We start from the raw sequence: 22,465 nt of genomic DNA, 5'->3' as shown, positions 1-22,465 counted from the left end.
AACCGGGGCTTTGAGTTCGTAGACAAAGACAGTACATTACTTGGAAATTTACTGTTATATATACGAAGCCTTTTGCATGAAGACGGAAATAGCGAAATTGGCGCCAACCGTCTGCACTCTGTGTCGCTTTAGATTGTCTGACGGAGTAACATAAAAATACATTTTGCTTTACTGTATAGGAATGTTTCCTTGATTATGTTTGTAGGTCACCCACCCGTGAAGGGGTCCTTATCATGCAAATGGTGTGAACGCACGAAAGGCTCCTTAAAGCAACAGTAGAAGTCTGACACGTCATTGCGAGTTGGGAGTGAATGCGGTCTCAATCGCTCGAGCCTAGCAGTGAATCGGTTTGAAGAGATATTGGCGCCTTTACCATCGGCGAACGGTGCATCCCTCCCACAAGCAACTTTTCGGAGCTGGAGAGTTGAAGTCCGGAATCGTGAGGTATGTTTTTACTTTCTTATTGACACTTAAGCTTTTTCGGAACACTGGCTGGTGAACATCTAATTTGGAGTGTTAAGGGTGTCGGTTTTTTCTCATTTGGTTCTCTCCTGAACTCCTGATGTTTTGAAATATTCCTAGCCCGACCATCCTATTATACTCATGCAGTTTACTTTCATAGAACCGATTCGAGGCTTGGTATCCAACTCTGTGTCAACACTGGTCTATATCAGTAAAACATGTCTTCTTTAACGGGCATTTTTTTCGCACAGTTACATGGAGTCCTGGAAATTTACTGTTATCTTGCCTTTTGAATGAAGAGGAAATATATGACTGGCAGTGGCGGCAGAAACTGGCTACCCTCCATATAGCGAAAGGTTACAACGACGGGGTGGCATGAGTATGGTTACTGCGACTTGGACCGGGGCTTCGAGCCCGTAGACAAAGACAAGTGCATTTCGCCCAGGGCACATGCCCGTATCCCGCTCAGTTATGTTGCCTACAGTTTCTGTATTTGCCTAAATTTCTGTACATGATAAAGTTTGTACATTTAACTTGTTTGGAAATTGTTTCATTTGTCACTGTGAATGCAGAACGTTTCCTTTTGCATAATTATTGTCCTCATGTGCTGAATTTGACATATCCAAAAGCATATAGTCTCTTTCCATCAGTTCATTTTCAAAAGAGTGAAAGCCTTTTCCAATGAATACAAAAAAGTACAAGGCATAATATCCAACGAGCACGGCTACAGAGAAAGTACTCGACCATGATTAACTTTTTAATTTTCAAGTTTTCAAATTATTTTGTAATTTGGAATTTGAAACAGAACTAGCCCCAGAGGTTCTCCATGTGTGGACTTACCTTCATAGAGTGTTGCGAGTAAGCGTGAATGTCATCATAATTTTCCCATATTTTAAGACAAGATTATTTCATTTGGAGCGCCTGCCTTTTGTAAAGTACAGCTTGTGCTCAAATACAAGAATCTTTAACTAAATTAACGAAGAAAGCGTGAGCGCAAATTCTACAATATCGCCTTTGCGGCAAGAAAAAATGCAACAATTACTGTTTAAAAAATTGGGCATATTTTGACCCCCGTTTGCCCTAAATTGGTGTAAATATCAAGTTCCAACATCTGGTCACAAGGTGTCCAACTGTTGGGTAAATCCGTCTGAAAATTGCCAGCATTATATTAAAGTGACCAATATCTAGATAATTTAGCCTTGTCCTCTCCCCCCCCCCCTTTTTTAGAGCGTAGTGATTTTATACAACGCTATAGCAGTTTTCCCAGCACTATTCAAGTGCCACACTGAAAATGAAAATGACACCATAGAACATTAATTATCACGTTTTTCCCTTAGCCATACAGGATAGGTTACTGACAATGGGAAATTCATGAGGGTAATTCCAGAAATTAGGGGTCCAAAAGTGTGACATTTTGGTGTCCCAGTTACACCTTACCCTTTGATTTGGCATGGAATATCACCAGAATTTATTTCAAACTATTACTATTTGTTTGGCTGGTAATTTACAACAATTCATCACTCTTCGAAATTAGAAAATGTGTCCTGGACTGACAAAATCGTATCTCAGATGTAACAGGGACTCGAAAAAACGAACATTTAATTTCTGGAATTACCCATGATCGTCATTGAATCGTCAGGTCCTCGCTGAAAACGGTATAACTTCACCAGAAGGCAGTATGAAGCTTGTGATTGCTTACTGTATGTTGGTCGTCTTGGCTATGACTTTGCCACAAACACAGTTGAGTATTCCTGTCTCTTTCCCTCTCTCTTTCATTTATACACATCGTGATTGTGAATAATCACGTGGCAGAAGTGGGTCTCCACCATAGACACTCCCCTTATAGTGCAGGTGGACGCAAATGATTTCCAGTGCAATGAAACAATACTAACTTTGACCCGGTTATTTCTGTATCAATAGATGTTCGGGGAACGGCTTTGTCTTTTGGGTTTAATATGGTGTTGGTGGTAGTGATGGTTGTGGCGAGGTTATGGTGGTGCCGGTAGTGGTGATGGTGCTATGCATGGTGACGGCGGTGTTAGTGGCATTGGCGCTGTTAACACTGGGTAGGAAAAGGAATTGGAGGATTTCAAAATTCTAGACAGAGTATCAAAGATCAGAAATCGTTAATTGTGTATTCCGACTGCAAGAAGTAAAATGTTAATGTTCACGATACAGAAGATTTCTGTTTTCAAAGAGATGAGAATATTCTGTATAACATCAGAAAATCATATTTTCCCGTCAGGTGTGACAAGTGTTCCTTCGCCCGCAGAGACCGTTACACTGTACGCTGTGGATTTTGGAGTTCGAATAGATGCACCAAATACAGGTTTCATATTTAACTCCTAATTTGCGGAACTTAAACTACTTTTTCGGATATGCATTGGGCAGTGCGTGTATAGAAATAAGACTATTAATTCTCATATATTAAGGACACATTCGAATATAATGCGATGAAGTGTACATGCGTTTGTATTCCTCATAGCAGATGCAGAGCGAAATTTTTAGGAGACCCTAAAATCTGTATGTTAATCTTGGATAACTTGATAAATCCTCTGAAAAAAGATGTCTTCTTCGTTAATCAGGTACACACTTGATTATCAATGCTGCCCGGGATGGACTGGAGCAGTGAGCGCTGGCTGCCCCATCAGAGGTGAGAATATGTCACTTTTTTATAAATTGCCGTGCTGCCTGGCTAGCTGACTGGCTGTTGTGCTTGGCTGCGGCTGGCACAGAATCAGGCAGTCAGGCGGCCTGACAATATGAAAGGGCAGGTCTTTTCAGAGGGCAGTTTATGGACAGTCCTATCAGTTCGAAACAGGCTGATTCATTATTCTCCTAGGTTTTTTCTGGTTTGGTCATAAATCATCTTTAGACCTCAGACATAGCTCTTCTGAACGACTTACACAGTGTGTGTCAGCATTATTGCGAATGTGGTGGAGGACGACCCACCGGTTATTTTCCTTTGAGTTGGCCTTTCCGGACACTAGGTAGATTTTATTTTGAACGGCGGGGAAAGCGTGTAAAAGTGTCTTTTTCTACCGCTGAAAGGGTGCGTGTGCACGGACTGAACCAAGAGCTCACCAAAGCGCTTGCTTTCAAAATAACATTTGTGACGATTGGCTTTTATCCACTACAGTTGAGCCTGAGTTGCCAGACCCTGAACCTGAGCGGCCAGACGGCGCAATACCTTAATCCAGAGGACCAGACGCAGGCTTACCTCAACCTGTTTGAGGTCAATGTTGAATCTCTGACTGCTCACCATCATGAACGACGTTGCTACACTGAAAATGTGTTGTTAGTTAATCCATAGCTATCAATATTTTCACTGGAAAATGTGCACGGGGAGAAGATGGTTTTTAAATCTTGTTGGGTTGAACTAGTCTCTTTATCAGTAGGTGAGGAATAAGCTTTCAGGAAATATACCTCACAAACCCCAAAGCATGGCTGTAGGAAACCAGACTTGAAAAAAAGGGTTGGCATCCCAGAAGAGTTCTTTGTTTCTGCTCGTTTCTCAAACTACCGTTTTTCTTTATAAATATTTGTTTGATGATCTCACGAAGTGAAAAAAACCTGAGAAATCGATATTTTTTTCGATCTGGGGTTTTTGCAGCCATTTAGGTACATTTGATTCAACGAACAAGTTGGCACAGTATTACAACTAAATGTTGTGTACTTTTTAATTGTCGTAAACAAACATTCGACAAAAAGCTTGGTCTCCAGGTTTTTTGGTCTCACGAAGTTAAAAACCTGCTCGGTACCGGGGCAAAAAAAACATAGCTCTGGTCGAATGAAGATGCCGTGTGCATGCGTGCGTACGGCATTTAACACGAACCGCCGGGTGCGTGTTTAAGGGTGCACTGAACTAATTGGAGCCCCATTGAAGACAATGTAAAATCGACCACGTTTGCAGCCCCGGTGCGGGCAACCAAAAACCGAAAAACTCAAAGCGACAAGTCACCATGCTTTACAATGAAAGGGAATATCCGTTTTTTATTTCATACATTTCATTTTTTCATTGTAGCTCGTCATAGACATGTGCTAATTACACAAGAACTAGTGTTTCAGACTGATCAGTGGTTTCAAAAGCCTTGAATTTGTAGGGTGAGCAGTATCAGAATTTTTTGTGCGTGCTTTTAGCTCAACATACGAATGTAATCGGAAAATCTATAACTTGCAAATACAGAAAACACCGATTTGTAATCATCGGTGAATTATACGAAATTAATAAGGAACAAAAACAGTTTATACTGTCTTTTCAATATCCAGTGAGGGTATAACAGTTTATTAGGGTTGTTTTCAAAATTGACATTTTTGCTGTTTTAGTGGAAATTTGTTTTTGTAGTCGGCACTCATGAATATGCAAGATATTATTGTGTCACGACACCTGCTTGTATATTGCGCTTAAGTATCATGTTAAAGTGGTTGTATACATCTTCGTTTTGCTTCGTCGCAAACGCCGATTTAGCCGCCTCCTATTTTACCAGTTATGAAGCAACACTTGTTGCCAACCAAGATGGAACGTTTACAACCTTTGGCCGCCACTGCAAAAGGGCGCTCCATGTTTGTAAACAAAAGAAAATATTTGTATGCAACAGTGTGGTTTGGGAGAGGATTGGATGTGGAGAATTTGTGACGTCAAAGAACGTTATGTCAAGTTATAAAAGTATCCTTTTGAATGGAAAGACACCTGGAAAGGGCAGAATAAAGACTACAAGTCTTGAACAAAACATATATTGTGGTCTTTACAACTGTACTTTTATACCGTAGTGACGTATCCACGTCTTCGGGTGGCCGATATGGGGGGACGCAGGATGGATTTTTTTTCCCGAAAACAACTGTCAAAGCTTTGTCACCTGTCTGTAACAATCTTCAACCCGCCGCTCAAGATCAGGCGGCAGTAACGTTTGAAAATGCTGGCATATGAAACAAGATATGGGACGGAGAGAACCCCCCCCCCCGCCTTTGTGTTTGTCATCATTTGATCGGAATCTCAGGAATTCTTTACAGACTTCGGGGGGGATGTGTTAGGTAACAATAGTCTAGAGTGTGTACTGGCATTGGACAGGTAAGGTAAGTCCCATATCTTGCCTGGTATAAATGCTGGTGCTTTCAACTGAAATCCCTTTAAGCAACTCTCTGCAACTGGATAGAAGGCGTTTGGAATAGTTAGGCCTGCGTGCACCTCACGTACGTTGCCTTCCTCGACTATTCTTGCTTATTGTTCAGGGTAATACTCTGAAACGCCAGTGAGCTTTTGTGATGGAAACCAGACGTCTGATGGATTATTTTGTGAGTCCTGTCTACGTGCAAAACAAATCATGATATTCTTGTAATCGGGGTTTTCACAAGAGTGTGAAACACATAAATATGAAGCAAGCGTTGAACTGAAGGCCATCTTGATGGTCATTAGCTTGCAAGCGTTTATTAAAACGAGATTCACAAACTTAAAATCAGGTTCGCTGTGATTTTATTCTGTCACAGCAATACACTGCTTAACGGAACGTCCAGTTGATATTTCAAATAGTGTAGAATTTATTGCACTTTTGGCTCCATTGCAAATATATATGTGGGGTATATCTTCCGGTAATCCCTTACAAGAAATATTTTCAACGGTTTATATTACACCGTATGTTGGCTACATGCGGTGCGGCGGCTCCATGTGAGACTATGACGTGCACTTTGTATCACCGTGTCAAGGCTAGTTTGTTTTAGTAGTAAAAGACAAATGTTTTAAGAGGGATATATTTTTCAAATTAAAAGTTTGCTAGGAAATGTACTGTTACACCAAGCCTTTTGCATGAAGACGGAAAGAGTGAAATTGGTGGCAACCGTCTGTGCCCTGTATCACTTCGAATCGCCTGACGGAGTAACATGAAAATACATTTTGCTTTATTGTTGGAAAAACTTCCTCAATTGGGTTTCGTGGGTCACCCAACCGTAAAGGGGTCCTTATTATGCAAATAACATGAATGCACGAAAGGTTTCTCAAAGCAACAGTAGAAATGTGACACTTAATTGCGAATCGGGAGTAAATGTGTGTTCAACCATTCCAGCAGTGAATCGTTTTGAAGAGATTCTGGCCCCTTTCCCTTCAACGAACAGTGCATCCCTCCAACACGCAACTTTTCAGAACTGGAGAGTTGAAATTTGGAATTGTGGGGTATTTTTACGCCCATGTTTTACTTTCTTATTGGCACACAAACTTTTTCTGAACACTCGCAAATGAGCATCTGATTTGAGTGTTAAGGGTGTCGGTTTTTTCTCATTTGGTTCTCTCCTAAACTCCTGATGTTTGAAATATTCCTAGCCCGACCATCCTATTATACTCATGCAGTTTACTTTCATGGAATCCGATTCGAGGCTTGGTATCCAACTCTGTGTTAACACAAATCTGTACGAGTAGTTTACTGCTGATACAAACATGGTTTTTTCAGCGGACTTTTTGGCACAGTTGCATGTAGGCTTGGAAGTTTACTGTTTCCTTTGGAATGAAAACGGAAATACATGTATACGACTGGCATTGGCCGCAGAAACTGTCTACCCTCCGTTTAGCGAAAGGTTACACGACAGGGTGACGTGAACAAGACTATTGTGACTTGGACCGGGGCTTTGAGCCCGTAGACAAAGACAAGTGCATTTCGCCCCGGGCACATGCCCACATCCCGCTCAGCTATGTTGCCTACAGTTTCTGTATTTGCCTAAATTTCTGTACGTGATAAAATTTGTTCATTTAACTTGTTTGGACAATGTTTCTGTCGTCACTGTGAAAGCAGAACGTTCGCTTTTCTATGATTAATGTCCGTATGTATGTGGGGAAACGATTAATTTGTATTGTGATTTTGCTTGATGGTTAAATAATTCGACCAAATAGAGGGCGCTCGTCTACTTACTGTAAAGGTAGCCGGCTGTGTATGCAAAGTAGTCTAAAAATAGAACTGTATCTATGCGGCGAAGGGATGTGTCTGCAAGGACTTAGGTTTTTGGCTGGTGGAGACGAGTTTAAAAAAACAGAAAGGTAGTTTTCTAGAATGGGAGGAAGGAGTGTGGTTCATTCGAAATGGCGTCTTGTGAACCCTAAGCCACGCCGGCTGGTGCTGATTGTTTGCTACTGCAGGAACGATTATCAATGTGATTCCAATCAAATCTGAATTGCAATAAATCAGCACATCTGAAGCTACTGGACGCCTGCTTCTCTGGAGTATTACTCTGGTGTTTTTGTTCGTCACAAGTGAGACCAGTCCCGGTTGTCAAGTCTGGCATGTTGACTACGACCCAGCAGCGCAACCCCGCGCTTACTACATGTACACTGAATTTGACATTCCCAAAATCATACAAGTTTTTTCCATCAGTAGATTTCCGCAAGAGGAGAAGCCCTTTTCCAATAAGTACAAAAAAGTACAAGGCACAATATCCAACGAGCACGGCTACAAAGAAAGCACTCGACCATGTTTAACATTTTTATTTTTGAGTTTTCAAATTATTTTTTTAATTCGGAAATTCAAACAGAACTAACCTCAGAGGTCCTCAATAGAGTGTAGCGAGTAAGCGTGAATGTCACTACAATTTCCCCATATTTTAAGACAAGATCATTTCATTTGAAGCGCAACTATCTTTTGTAAAGTACAGCTTGTGCTCGAAAAAACAAGAATCGTTAACTAACTAAGGAAAAAATGAATTTTGACCCTAAATTGGTGTAAATATAGTAGCGACGGCGCCGACAGGCTGGTGGGGGCGCTGGTGTGGCTCCATGCGGCTATGCCGGTCCCTGCCAGTTGGCTTTGGGCCAGCCCTTGCGGCGCCGGCGCAATAGCTTTTTAGGGATTTTCCATTACCTCCGTTTTGCGCCAGTTCTGACAGGCAAGTTTTTGGTGTGATTCAGTCCAGTGCTTTTGCGGGAGGAAATCCAGATTTGCTTGGACTTTGCATGAAAGAGCTCAGCGTGTGTTCACCGTTTTTGAGGTAAGATAAAGGGCAGAAGCCACTGGACAACGGTACAAGCGGCGGCGGCGGCGGCGGTGTTGGCGGCGGTGGTGGGGGTGGTGGTTTCGGGCAGACCTGTCTGACTAGTGATAGATCAACCATTCACAAGAAACAGCGGCAGTTGCAGCGCGTTTGTTCCAACGCTGGGGTGACCCATATGGGACGTATCTTGTGAGAATTTCTCTGAAAATGTCAAATTATTCTGCAGTTGAAAGCAAACAAAATGCGTTATTATAACAAATAAAAATGTATTTCGAACAATAAAATACGGAGGCGAGTGCCACCCGACTGTGCCACCCCTGGATCTGTTACTGTTGAATCATAAATAATAAACATTCACCACACACCTCACACCTCACAGCTTTTATACTGAGATCACTGAGACGAACTGGACCCAACACGGTCGGGATCGATTTCATTGTGGAAAATTTAAGAAATAAAGATTTTAAATGCACATTAATCAGCATCAATCCTTCAGCTCACTGTATTCAAACCTAGAAAATTGCCGGTTCTGCGCCCAGAGAAATGGGAAAAAGCGCACGGACTCCTGAAATTCGAAAGGTATTGTAGTTATCGGCCTCCATATCGGACTCTTCTGGGGTCTCGGGGTTCCCAGCCCACCACACCTGCTCCCCTGCCCATCAATTTAACCCCAACAAGGGTTTTAGCGACCATGCGAGGGAGAAAAAGAGACAAGCCCCTAAGCCCTGACTTTGGTTTATATATTATATGATTACATCATCCTTCTACAAGCCAGTGCTGGAGCAAAGGTTTTGCTCCTCAAAGACAAGACTTTGATCCACAAGCCTGCGTCTCGGGGTCAGCAGATGATTTGAATTTAGACCGAAAATCAAGCAAAGGGGATTTGTGCATCTGACAATTTTGAAGTAGTTCAACATAGACGTCGGTTATAAAGCTGTTCTCAAACTGCCGCTATTTTATTGTCGAAAACGTTCGCCAACTACGAGCACTGCAATCCATGTCACTAGTCGCTGGAATTTTTTTAAATCACTGCAATAGGCACTTCTAGTTAAAGACAAAAAGGTGTTTAAAAGCTTGCACTGTGAACGTTGTTCGTTCAATAATGTTTACATAAAACTGGCCTCCTATCAGCCTCCTTGATAGTGACGTCTGTAGCCTTAACTTGGTTGATGAACATCTCCTTATGGACTGCCAGCTTGGTTGTGCGCCAACGGGATTCTAGCTGCCTACGTATAATGTAGCGGACCAGTCCCACGTCAATTGGACGGTGGGAGGAAGGAGGAACTTTCCCCTTATTAATTAAAGCAGACGAGCACTTGGGATATGAGTATACAAGAACAGATACAGGCCTGAAGCAAATGCCATCTACATGATATATATCCTAAACCACAATTTATTCCCAAATATGATAGCAGGATGGCACAGTATAATACAATGAGATGACTAGTCAGATATCACATGTAGGCTAAGCACAACAACAGGACTACATGTACTATGCACAATACAAACAAGTCGACGTTGTGGCCCCCGGAAAATTACACAATATCTTCGCCAAAAAATCATACAAAATATACCTTAAAAGCTACTGATGAAAGAGACCTTCCCCCAAGACTTAGAACCATGGCTGGAGTACTCCCTGCAATATCGAAGGACATACAGCCAGTTTGATTGTGGCTCTACACAATTCGAAACCCAAAGATAGAGGCCCTCCTTGACACTGTGTGCACAGGAAGCGCCAAAATTATAACTGTGTGGTTGCACTACACCAAGTACGCGCCAACAGGAAAGTGCAAAATTGGACCGAAATAGCGCCGTTTGTTGACGCTCGTGAAGAGGTTGGCCTCCCTTTTTTTACTGGAAATTCAAGATTATGGCTAGATGATCTCTTTTCGTTTTAATTTCATGGGGGTTAGCCAAGAAAATATTTTTGCATTCGCTTTTCAAGGAAGATACCCCCAAAACTGCAAGCGCCCATTTCTGAATCAAGCCGCCCGCCTCTATCCAAAAAAGGCCCCCAATTTGGGGCTTTTTGTGAAAGAAATACCCCGAACTGGAAACTATCACTCCAGAATTCGGGATTTATAGAAATATTTCTATGATTCCTTCTGATTATGGCATGCCTTATTGTAAAAACCCCGTGGGATCACAAAATATTATTTGGTGGAATGCACCCTTATGTTAATTACCTCTTCGACGTGCATTAGAAGGATGAGGGCGCCCTTACTTCAGTATAGTAAGGCACATGTGGCCAGTGACCTCTTTGGTCATCCACAGATCGGTCTCACGACGCTTTGGGTAAATAGTTCGCTCTAGTGCACAGTTTGTCCAGTGCAAAGGTAAAAGCTGAATAGGAAAAGATTGTAAGATTATCCTGTTAAAAACATCTTGGTTGGATCTGGTTTCCTGCCACCTGCTGAAGGATAATTACACTTCCCATGATACTCCATCTTCTAGTCGATCAGATTAATCATTTACCTGTTATGGGTGAATTCCCTGACAACATAAAATGTGCTGAGATAACACCAACTCTTAAGAAGCAAGGGGCTGACTAGTGTGATTTTAAGACTGATTGATCGGTCTTTATAACTTTCATATTTTTCTAAGATTCTTGAGTGCGTATTGGCAGCCAGGCTCCGGACCCAACTTGTATATATCAACATGTACATGTATATGCCAAATCAGTCTATGTATAGTCCTGGCCATACCGTGGAGCACAGATTATATAGCGCCGTAGCGGCGCAAGATGGGTATTTCGGCCATAAAGGTGTTATCACCATAGGCGCCATTCGAGTGTGAACGTTCATGTGTGTGCGTGCCTGTCGCGGCGCCTGCACCTGCGCATTAACATGCACTGCGCAGTCGTAGTCCAAACAGAATGGCGCCTATGTGATAACAACGTTTTACGCGTGTTCATGGTGAAGTTCCCCCCTTAACCTTAAAACCTACCTTTCCAAAGAAGTGTTCGATATTTTCTGCTAAAGTTGTAAAATGTATTAATGGTTTTAATTTCTAATTTATGATCGTTTTTTATATGTTACGTTTCAATGTTTTAAGGCCTCTTCTTTGACTGAATTTAAACAATTTTTGAATCAACCTATTTGGGATGATTTTACTGGGGGACAGAGTCTTGATGTGTATATCTCGTTTTTACTTATTATCTTTGTATTTTCCTTCGGCATGTTTTAATGTTGTAAAGGGCCACTGAAAATTCAGTTTAAAGTGACCCTATTATTAATTTCTTCCGCAAAGTATCCCGAATTGTTTTAAGTTATTATTTTCGATACGGCAAGGAGGAAACTTGTGCAGAAAGAATGGTGGAAGAAAGGATCAGTACTGGACCGCGCATCGTGAAATCAAACTACCAGACAGATGAGAGATACAGTTGTGGCTTTCATTTTTGAAATGTATAGCGGAGACTTACCGTTACTCCCAAGAGTACGCTCCTGGAAGGGTACTTAGCCGTATCATTTTGTCCAGGAAAAAACTATTGAGCTATATTTCTATTCATTTTTAACCTGGCTTGGTCGGTCGAAAACTATAACGTTTAAGACGGGCTCAGGAGAATGAACGCTGATGAACGCCCTATCCTGCGGTTCGGGCAGTTAGTCGGGTCCATTCTCCTGAGCCGGTCTTGTTAAAAGCTCGTTTAAGTGACCGGCCAAGCTCATAATAATTCACTCCCTTATTAATTTACAGCTACACAAACATCTCTTTTTCACGTAGGAAAAAGTCTTTTTATCTGTATTTGTTAAAAATATATACATTATACGAAAACTGCTGCGAACTGCTTGCTGGCTACAATGACCTAAAATACAACCTAATGTTTTGATTCTAGCAGAATCTTTCTTTATGGCAAAAGGAATTAAATTTTCGTGTTAAAGCCTGTTGCAAGGTTTTGTAAGTTTTATTTCCATTCAGACTCTGGTTTCAAATGAGGAGAAATCTATTTCATTGAAAAGTAAAAATTCTATGAGAGATAAAGGAAGACATTCACATGATTTTGGAGAGAAAAAAATATGCTCCACCCAAACAGCTACTTTTCATGCCTTGCGGTCCTGTTTTCATACATTAACATTCAATTGCTTACTTTGAGTCATTTCAATGTAAACATGTGATATTGCCACCTTCAACTCAACGCCGTGAATGCGTAGGCTCTGATCAAAAACAGCGCTCAATATCATCAGTTATTTTTTTCTGAGCCGTTAGTGGTTTCATCTCTTCCAGATATCACAGAGGTGTAACGCAACACAGCCCAATCTTCCGACCACCTGTTGGGTTCTGTTTCTTCATATTGAAAAAAATACCTGCTCTGTTTCCTCCCCAATAGCCCTTTTCTAAATATAGTCTTATTTGGCTTTCATACTGAAGCGACGGCACGGGCAGACATTATGACCCAGTAATCCCCGCAATGGAATTTATTATGCCCAAGGTTGGACATTAATGCGGAGTTCCCCACTGCTGTATGCGCAGGTCACCTTGAGTGAGGTCACATGGAGGGAATGCGATCACTGTGCTCGTGCGCCATATCCAGACACGACAACAAGCGCAAACCCGTTCTATTATCTCGAGAACGTGTGGACGTGCACTTGTACTTGTACACGCACATGTTCGTTTACTGTACATGTACGTGTGGCGCGCGCATGTGGAAATATTCGTACTGGCAGTTGGAATTTGAAGAAGAGAATAAACGACAGGCTTCGATATCTCTTTCTGAAGCTCCACGGTAACTCCATGCCTGGAGATCATCATGAATTGTTCTCCGTTTCCTCTGTTGTTCTTCGTGGTTTACGCTGGTAAGTTGGTGGGGTTTTTTTGGATCCCACACCGACGAGTGGAGGAGAAATCGCGTTTCATGAACAGCATTCACGCGTGGCTCTTGTGGCAGCCCCATTACCACGTTTAATTTCACTTCAATTGTCGGTACTTGAGGGCACAGAAATTAATTGACTTTGGTGGTGATACCTTGTATATTATGTGTGAACTTTATAGTTCAATCGTGGTTCTACTACTTTGGGGAAATGTGTTGATTTATCACCAAATTTCCAACCCTGCACAAATGGCATGAAATGGCATGCATTTCGGACACTCATGCATAACCGTATGTATTTTCATACCCAACTTACTATGTAAATTTGAATCCATTAGAAAACGTTAAGCGCTGGATTAAAGAAGACATTGAGTTCACTTTGATTTCGCACTCTAACAAGATTTACCAAACAACTAATACAGAAATTCAGCTCTTCACCTGTACGTAAGCAATGTACATGTATGTCCCCAGAAGTTAGTGAGTGTGGGTAGATATAGAACCATAACTAACATTTTAAAAGAGAATTTGGACTGGTTTGAAATTTGAGCTTCTTCCTGAAACTGTGAAAGTTTACTTTACGTAAATATCATCGCGTTATAACCCTTTAAGATAACAGTACAGTCCAAATTGATCATGGCCGCTCCTTCGGGGCTCCCCGATTTTCTCGAACAAAATTTCCTATCTCGAGACATTTAGCTTTCTGTTCTTCCAATCACAGTAACTCTTACGCCCAAAATGTAAGGATAGTTGCCACATTTGATGATTTTTAAATTATTTGTGATGGGCACTGACGATATGTGGAGGGTTTTGGACCGACATGGGACGCTACATGTGAAGAGCGAACAAACTGTTCGATCATGTGTGTGCCACGTAGGCCTACATTGTACGTTTTGGTCGCGCAGTGTAAGGTGGCTGCAGTCAATATTCACTGCACACATCGTGCACACGGTGTTCATTCGACAAAATTTCATTGCATTGCTGAAGAGGAATCTTAAACTTGAAGATAGATTTGTAAACCACTATCACTGCTCAATGCCATGGGAAAAAATGCATTTTTGAGGGCTACAGTCGGTCTGCAGATCAACTTCGCCTGTGCACTGTCGTGGCACTCAGAAACGTCCTGTGGCCCATGGAGTGTTGAGAGACAAATTACACGAGCTGGGTTTTGAACGTTAAAAATGAACAGCGTTTTTCTCAATTTTCCTCAAAGCAGTGAAATCAAAAATTGAAACGTGCTCTTGAAATGATAAACTCGATCCCAAACCCCCAAACTGGCAACTTTTGACAAATTGCAGTACATGCAAATCCTACACACTGCCTTTACAGTGATGAAGTTCGTGTAAAGAGGATACGTACGTTCCACTTTGACTTTGCGGCATAAGGACAGGGCATTTCGTTTTCAGGACATTTGGGAATACTGGATTCTGTTGCTGTAATAAAAGACGCTACGCAACTGAAATGAGACAGAAACGTGCAAGGAAAGTGTTGAGGCAACTGTAATGGTGCAAAAGACACTTAGTTTTGTTATATTTTATGAGGCGCAACAGTGCAAAATGGACACTGCCGGTGGCAGTCAACAATGTGGAACACCTCAACAAAGGCGTAACCTCTTATCAAGAACCTACCGTAGCATCTTATTCCCCTTGTCACAGTCCTTCAGCGTGTCTGGGGTCATCGAACTCGCTCAATATCGATTGTCATTGGAAACTCAAAAGCTTTGAGCAAGGTAACCCTCTTAAGGGACTGTGTTATTCCCATTAGAAAATAGGAATGAGTAAACATCATGTTGTTCATTCATTGCTGCTTAACTATTGGGAAAGAAATCAAAGATGGAACATGGAGAGGTTTGTGACGTCAGTGCAAGCGACCGGTGCAAGCGATTTGATTGGACGATACGTTAAATGGCGGCCATGTTTATCGACAATGCTAACACTCACCTCCGAGGCTTGCATTGTAAAAAACCGTGGTTGCTTTACTCAAATAGGTCTGACTTCTGAGGCCGGTATCGCCAACGTGACAGGAGACACCACAATGACTACCCCCACCACCCCACCCATTATTACCAACGGCACCGCGATCACAACCCCATCCCCCAGCGGCCCGACTGGCAGCGTCACGCCGACTACCCGGGCCACCAACGCCACGACCCCGGCCCCGACATCCCCTGCCGCCACTACCCCGTCAGCAGCTAACATGACCACCAAGCCGGAGGTCGTGACCACCCCCTCGACCGGCAACACGACGGGAAACACGACAGGTCCTACCAACACTACCATCACGACGGTTGCTCCAGCGCCTGTCGTCCCAAGGTAAAAACTGCAGATGCAGAAGTTCTACGTCTTTGGGGGGTTTTTTTCAGATTTAGATCTGGTGTGTTCGCGAATTTCTGATGGCAGTTACAGATTAAAAGAACAGAAAGTGTGCACAGCCTGGTTTTTCATGCTTCGAATTTTCCTGCATTCCAGAGAATATTTCTTTCTTGCCCTTTTTAGTATCTTTATGTCAATCTGTCTCCACTTTGCGAAATTGCGGCAAGAGGAATTCGCCTCCAGCAGAACTGCCGTTATCACGGGTTTGTGTGCCCATGCGGCCCGAAGAGCGCTGACAAGCCAAACTGAGTGTCAAAGTTTTTGTTCCCTAGGTTTCAAGTCAACAATTCCGATGGGGAGACTTGTATGCTGTTGAATTTCAACGCCATGATGATGGTGAATTACACCACAAAGGACAAGGGGGTATGTGTACCAATTGGACTTCCATCCAAATCGTGCATACCAGAATAATTCTGAACTCCTTACCAGAAGCACAGCAATTAAACACGTAGCTCTTTTGATATCCTGGGCTTGTGTAACAACAGTAGTCAGTACTTCTCCCTTTAAATTTTAGACTGTGTTCATGTTTTAATAAAATTAACGTCTTCGGTTTTTTTCTTCACGTAATAAATGCATTCAGAACCAGCAAAAGGGTTCTGAAAGGGTTCTGACATTTTAAACTTTAAACCAGTCTAAATCGATGTCGAACATAATCGCCAACCTTTCACAAAGATGGCGAACTTCATAGCTAACCCACCGCACAGACATGTCGAACATTCATAACACACCCTTCACACTGACATGTCGAAAATTACAGCCAAGCCATCACGGAGAGATGTCGAACTTCATAGCCAAATCTTCAAACAGATGCCGAAGTTCAGCCGAACGTAACTTATCCTTCACTCACGAAAATTAAGTTGCTGTATTTTATAAGCAAAGGATACTAAGTATATACATGTACCTTGTAAGAGTGGAGAAACCATTTATTGGGATTGTCATAAAAAAAGGCTCCATTGGATTTTTTCCTAGTGGAGAGCAATATACTTTCAGGGTTTCCACACCGAAACCACCAGCGCTTGCAAAGCAGGCTGTACACCTTTTTCCCTTCAGGTTCAGACAGCGACTATCCCCATCATGAATGCAACGTCATACGAGGGATTCTGCAACAGTACCATGCCGAGAACCTTCACCCTCTATTATCCCGACAACGACTCGTTTTGCGCCTCTCTGACTCTGCTTTTCAACGCAACGAGCAACGCAACTTACTACAACGCTGAAGCCATATCCGTGCGCTACGTCGAGCCGTGCTTCCCATCAAATGCTTCTAAATACAGTAAGAGTCTTATTCCTCGGACAGCAATGTTCCGTCCCCTTGAAAACATACAGTCTGCCATTTGTCGTGTGCATTATGATCCCCTGAGGCAACAAAATTAACTCAAAATCTAAAGAAGAAACCTGATGAAGTTTTAGCTCATTGAATACTATGCATCCCGGGAAAAACAGTATTCTAGAATTTCGGTTTCAGATCAAAGGTTGCCAAGTCATGGTTTGAATGGTGCCTGGATTCATCGTCTCTGACACGTTCTCAATCCGAATCATAGCTCATTTCTCATGACAAAATTTACAGAACAAAAATGAGTTTTTTTATGCCTTGTTGGAATTGCCTTCTTTCATTGTTTACTTCAAAATGACAGCCTGCCGGAAAGGAGCATTTTACAGGGAGTTCAGTCCGTATAATTTTAGATAATGATTTCGTCAGTTACATTTTGGATAACAGCGTGGGATTGAGTGTAGCTTTAAATTAAAAAACAGTCGAGGACAATACTCCCGACACTTCCCGAATAAACTGGGCAACGTGTCCTCGATGGCAACATGGATACATAGGAACAGTTTCCCTATAAGTGAACTGTTTAATTTGCATGTAAGTAATTTATGTTGCAAAGCCAAAGGTACAGTATATATTTTAAAATCGTGTTGTCACATTGCACGTTCAGATGCCACGATTTGATAAAAACGAGGGGCAAGAATGCTTTATTGGAAGTGGCACAAACAGGCCAAGACTGCAGTAATAGAGTCGATTTATTGCCACCGGCGCCTTTTTGTGCCCTCCATATTTAGCCCCCCCCCCCGAATAAAGAAAAAGTGAATTCCTCGTGCAAGCTGTAATGCAGTCGGAAATTGAGACAAATGTCGCGTTTGCATGCAGGACGTTTTTTTGCTGAATATTCATTCTAGCAGATGTATATAACGATTCTTTGTGACATCTTGTTTGTATACCCTTGAACTTTTTTGACATTTGCAGATGGCACCGACCAAATCAAGTACAGTCCATCCTACAGTAAGTTTTGATCAAGGGACACCAAGCAACATATACATATATAATAAAATATAAAACTCAAAGATTCATTTGTCCTAGAAAAAAGCAGAATATTTTCGACGATGCAGGCTGTGGCTGTGTACACATTTTTTCGGATTGATGGTAAAATTTTGATTTTCCTGTATATGTTTGGATCTGTAAAACTATGGGAGGTGAATAGTAAAACCTACCTTTAACTTTTTTTTGTTTGTTTGTTTTTTTGCGATCCTAAATTTTAATTTAAACTCAGTTTTATTTATGGACCTTAATGTATCCACTCTACAACCGCTATTCTGTTGTTGTATGCTAATCTTTGTAGATTCAAAAAAAGGGAAATTTTGCATTGTTTGGATGTTGTGTGTTCCAAATTGTGAAGTCACTTCTTGAGCTCAGAGTCTGCATGATTTAAAAATAAACAATTAAATGCATATCTGCGCACACCTATTGCAACTACATGGCACATACTTTAAAACTTCCGTGTTATAAGGAGTGTCCTCTTTAAAAATTCACCAAAGCTTCTGATTTAGACCGCCTTGAGCAGAAGTACTCTCTCATCGGTCGAAAAGAGGCATGTTGGTGGGGAGTCTCGCTCGTCGCCCAACGCCCAAACAGGACGCTGATGTGCCAGAAGGGCTGATGGCCTTGTACAGATTTAAGTGAAGGAAATACGTCACACGGGGTCACAGTTAACGACACGTAGAGCATTGTGGGTATACTTGCGTTAATGCGTTACTCAAGCGGCGGTTATCAATTCAATATTTTTTCTTTTTCTTCCTCATTGCTGAAAATATTCTCACTACACTTCATTTGATCATCCAAAAATTGATCAAGACCAATAATTTGAAATATATTGCCAAAACACACGTGATCAGTAATACTTAGTGAGAAGATATATCACCACACTGTGATTGTACCAAAGTCACGTTTTTATCATATGGCCGACACATTTTTCTGTGCAAAACATTGCTATTGGTGACCCCAAACAATTAAAATAACGCTTCGCTAACAGAAGTGATAACCTCACGGTCACAGGTCGTGTGCAATGCAGCCATTCACAGTGCAAAGCCATCAGCCTTTCCCAGCGGCCCTGTTCGGGCGCTGGATAATGAGCGAAGGTGAGGAGTGTTCATTTTGTTCGTAGCAACGAGACCGTAACGTACGCGTTTCATAATTATTCGTTTGCGAACCAGTGAAGTGCAGTTCCCACCAAAGGACCCCCCATTGCTAGGAGAACTACGCCCTCTTTTGGTCCAGCTTGGTGCTCGTATACTACGAAGCTAATGAATTTCCTTTCCGTTTCGTCGTTTTGAAATTGATTCAGACGGGACCATCGGAAAGAGCTTCCAATGCCAAAAAATATCCCCAGTCAGCAAGAACAGGAGTTTCGCTCTGGTGTTGGACGATGTCTTCTTGCAGCCTTTTGCAGAGAGGTCGGCCGATCCGGGCCGCTTCGGCGAAGGTAAGTTGCCCGTTATTTGCTTGGCCTTCAGTTGAGCAATCAAAAAAATCAGTGAGATGTATTTTGTCGGGGACAATCTAATCTTTAGGCGGAATAAGGAAAAACTGCAACAGACTAAACGGTCTTTTAAAAGGACAGTTTTTTCTTGATGTGTGTACTTCAGAAAATATTTGGACGCGCGGAATTCTTGACTGCTTCGTCTGACTTACAATTCACCACAAATACAGCGTCCTTGTGAAGTGATACTCCCAAGAGGTATTCCTGTCTCCCTCTTTGGTTACTTGTGCAGTTGAATCCTGCCGCGATGTGCCGTCCACGCCTAAGCCTACGGCGACGTCCGGCCCGTCGCACCCGCCCACCAAGCCCAGCCCAAGCCACGCTGGAGAGATCGCCGGCATCGTCCTGGGCCTGCTGGCGGCGGTGCTCATCGTGGGCTTCGTTGTCTACATGGTGAGGAAGAGGCGGTACAAGCCGATATCCTACGGGAACCTGGACGAGGAAATCACCCGAGCCATTTAGCGACGGGGAACAGTGTCGTGTTTGTTTTGGGTTTTTTTCGTACCACATTTTTTTCCGTACCACATCTTCGCTATGAGTCGGAGGTTAAAGGTCACGAGGCATGACAATACGGGTGCTACTCGTGCACGAGACTTTATTTCAAAAAAGATCCTTCGCTTTGTATACCAAAGGTTAGTGTTTTGGCTATCTGTGTTGCAATTTGCGATCACTTTTTTCAGAGTGTTAGTCAGAAGTTGGAGGTTTTAAGTGTTTAAAATTATTGAGTGAGAAATGAACAAAAAAATAAACGACAAAACTATAAGCTGGCGAATATGTGGTACGGAAAAAATCTCCGACGGGGATGCTCTAAGCTCTTATTGCAGCACTGCCTCGTGCACAAAAGAATTACAACTCATAGCATCAAGCAGCCTGCTGGATTTGCCATACAAGTTGAAATTTCATATGACACCAAGACCGAAAAGGTCAGGTTTCTTTATTAGCCAAGAAGCACTTTTCTTTTCTGTTTAGCGGAGTGGAGGCACTCACCGCAATACGCATGTGCGAATCACCACCTGTCGGACGAAGCCTGTCACAAGGGTGTTCCCAGGTTCATAATTGTTGTATTTGAGAGGCAGAATGGGTAACAAGTCAGCGTCTTTTTGGTGCTGACCGTGTCCGTTCAATTAATTGTGTGCCAAAGGCGTGAGTTGTTTTACTCCATGCTACTAATTAAAATTATATACTTTGATTCCTGTAAATTTCGTTGAGCTATATTGTGCTTTTCCCCTCAAATTCTAGGCTGTAGAAGAGTTTTAATTGCAGTGGGAGTTTGAGTTGGTTGAAACCTGGCGCATGCGCATTGTGGTATGTGACTGCACTGGGTATATATATTACTTTTAAAGAGACTTTCAGTTGCTTTTTTTTGTTTTCTTTTTTTTTTTAGGTTAACATCTTTTACGATACGCAGAATGATCTATAACATTAATGGATCGGCCTAGCTGTATTCCAATACATGTGTTTAAAGGGTCGTCTGCGTCTTTTTGAATTCAAGGCATTCCAAGACCTTAAAAAGGAAACTAAGGATTGAAATGTCTTCATATTTTGGCAAAAGAATTATAAATATTATGAGCAGAGGTATTTTGATGGGAGTATATTTTGTAGTTCTGCATGTGGTGTGTATATAGGCCTGCCTGCATTTTACACGGAGCCTTTTGTAACGAAGAAAAGTAAGAACCGATAACTATTGTGTCAACGGAAATCGGAAAACGCGTTTTCTGTTGCTGCTCAGTGTTCTGCAATTTTCAACTCGCCTCCCATAAAATGTCAGTTCCACGGCGCCCTCTACCGGAACGCCGCTTTTCTGGCAGAGCACTGCCTGACGACCTATAGAAGCTTAGAGTAATAAGTGGGGGAAGTTAATATGAATTTTTGAGATTAGCACGCTTTGCCATGCAGGGGCACATTCAACATTGTTATTGAAACACTCTGTAAATTTACCCTGACATGTTTGAATATACATGTAGTAAATATTTTCACTCCTTTCGAAGTAGAGTTGTTTATATTAGAGTGTTTCAGCTGACTGTTGGGTAAAAAACCGTCTGAAATATTTTGGTTAAGTGGAAATTTGGCAGTTTTTTTGTCGTAAGTAGTTGACGAGAAAGCAACCTATGTTTTAAAGGATCCAGGAAATGAATTTTTCTTAGAATCACGTTTTAGGTATCTCTGTACTCTTCTTCCATGTATGAAGACTTTGACATCTTTTTACTTACGCGAACTGAACGGCGTACTTTTTCAAACATTAAAGATTTACCAAGCATTTCTGGACATGTGAGGGTGCTTTCGCTTTGATGTCCAGGGAGACATGGTTCCAGTCACATGTTTTCATGTTCAAGTTGTCAACCCAAATTTGCTATCTGGGAACATTTCTGTGAAAAGGATTTTTGCTGGATTATTGCCATATACTTACACAGCAATAAATTGCCAAAGAAAATGAAATGTACCAAAGCAATGGTTAAAAAAATGTAGAAATTTCCTATGCACAAATCAGTGCAACATTGAGATTAAGTGCCTTAGATGATATCATAGTTCTGCTCATGAATATGCAAATCACATTAGCATAAACACCCAGAAAACTCAAAATGTGGGTTAAATTTGCAACACCAAAATTTGAAATAAGGTTAGTGAAACCCAAAGATGCAATTGCAAGGGTTTCAAGTAAAATTTATAAAAATATTTTTGTTTCCTGGTTCCTTCAAATGAATTTCAGAGACTGATATGCTCTATATTTGGCTCTCCTGGGATTTTTTTCATATGTCTTAAAACAGGTCGGTGTTTGAGCTTAACTTTAAACAAAGTCTTTCTATTTGAACTTTGTTCAGTTATATAGTGATCTAAAGAAAACGAAAGAATATATATTAGACTTTCTTGTGCTTGTGTTTTTGCACATTGTAACATTATATTTTTCTATCTTTCTCTATACGAATTAAAAGCTGCCAAAGGAAACCTTCTGTCAGTGTGATGAACTCTGTAGACAGAATATTTCGTCAGGGAAGCCCAGAAATTAAACTCTTTTCAGGCCCCAGTTACGGGATGAAGAGCAGGAGTAGGAA

The 22,465-nt window shown here is 41.8% G+C and overlaps 2 protein-coding genes across 2 annotated transcripts in view; both read left to right on the top strand.

The window, feature by feature from the left end:
• Nucleotides 1-5,196, top strand: part of LOC110977920 (uncharacterized) — a 53,401-nt gene extending 48,205 nt beyond the window's left edge. The window contains exons 3-5 of the mRNA XM_087145711.1: nucleotides 2,708-2,791; nucleotides 3,048-3,115; nucleotides 3,602-5,196. Coding sequence (XP_087001837.1) covers nucleotides 2,708-2,791; nucleotides 3,048-3,115; nucleotides 3,602-3,657 — 208 coding nt within the window. The 3' untranslated portion in view covers nucleotides 3,658-5,196. The remainder of the gene's footprint in view (nucleotides 1-2,707; nucleotides 2,792-3,047; nucleotides 3,116-3,601) is intronic.
• A 7,717-nt stretch (nucleotides 5,197-12,913) lies between these two features.
• LOC110977909 (uncharacterized) lies at nucleotides 12,914-22,358 on the top strand. Its single transcript, XM_022232439.2, has 7 exons — nucleotides 12,914-13,220; nucleotides 15,219-15,543; nucleotides 15,876-15,966; nucleotides 16,654-16,876; nucleotides 17,846-17,881; nucleotides 19,221-19,358; nucleotides 19,648-22,358. The coding sequence occupies exons 1-7, from the start codon at nucleotides 13,175-13,177 to the stop codon at nucleotides 19,875-19,877; spliced, it is 1,089 nt and encodes a 362-aa protein (XP_022088131.2). The 5' UTR covers nucleotides 12,914-13,174; the 3' UTR covers nucleotides 19,878-22,358.
• Nucleotides 22,359-22,465: the final 107 nt, after the last annotated feature.

This window comes from Acanthaster planci, linkage group LG14 (genome assembly GCF_054643075.1).
Source record: "Acanthaster planci isolate LZ-2023a linkage group LG14, COTS_SCS, whole genome shotgun sequence".
NCBI lineage: Eukaryota > Metazoa > Echinodermata > Asteroidea > Valvatida > Acanthasteridae > Acanthaster > Acanthaster planci.
Note: the sequence above shows the minus strand (reverse complement) of the source record. Positions and strands in the feature narration are given on the sequence as shown.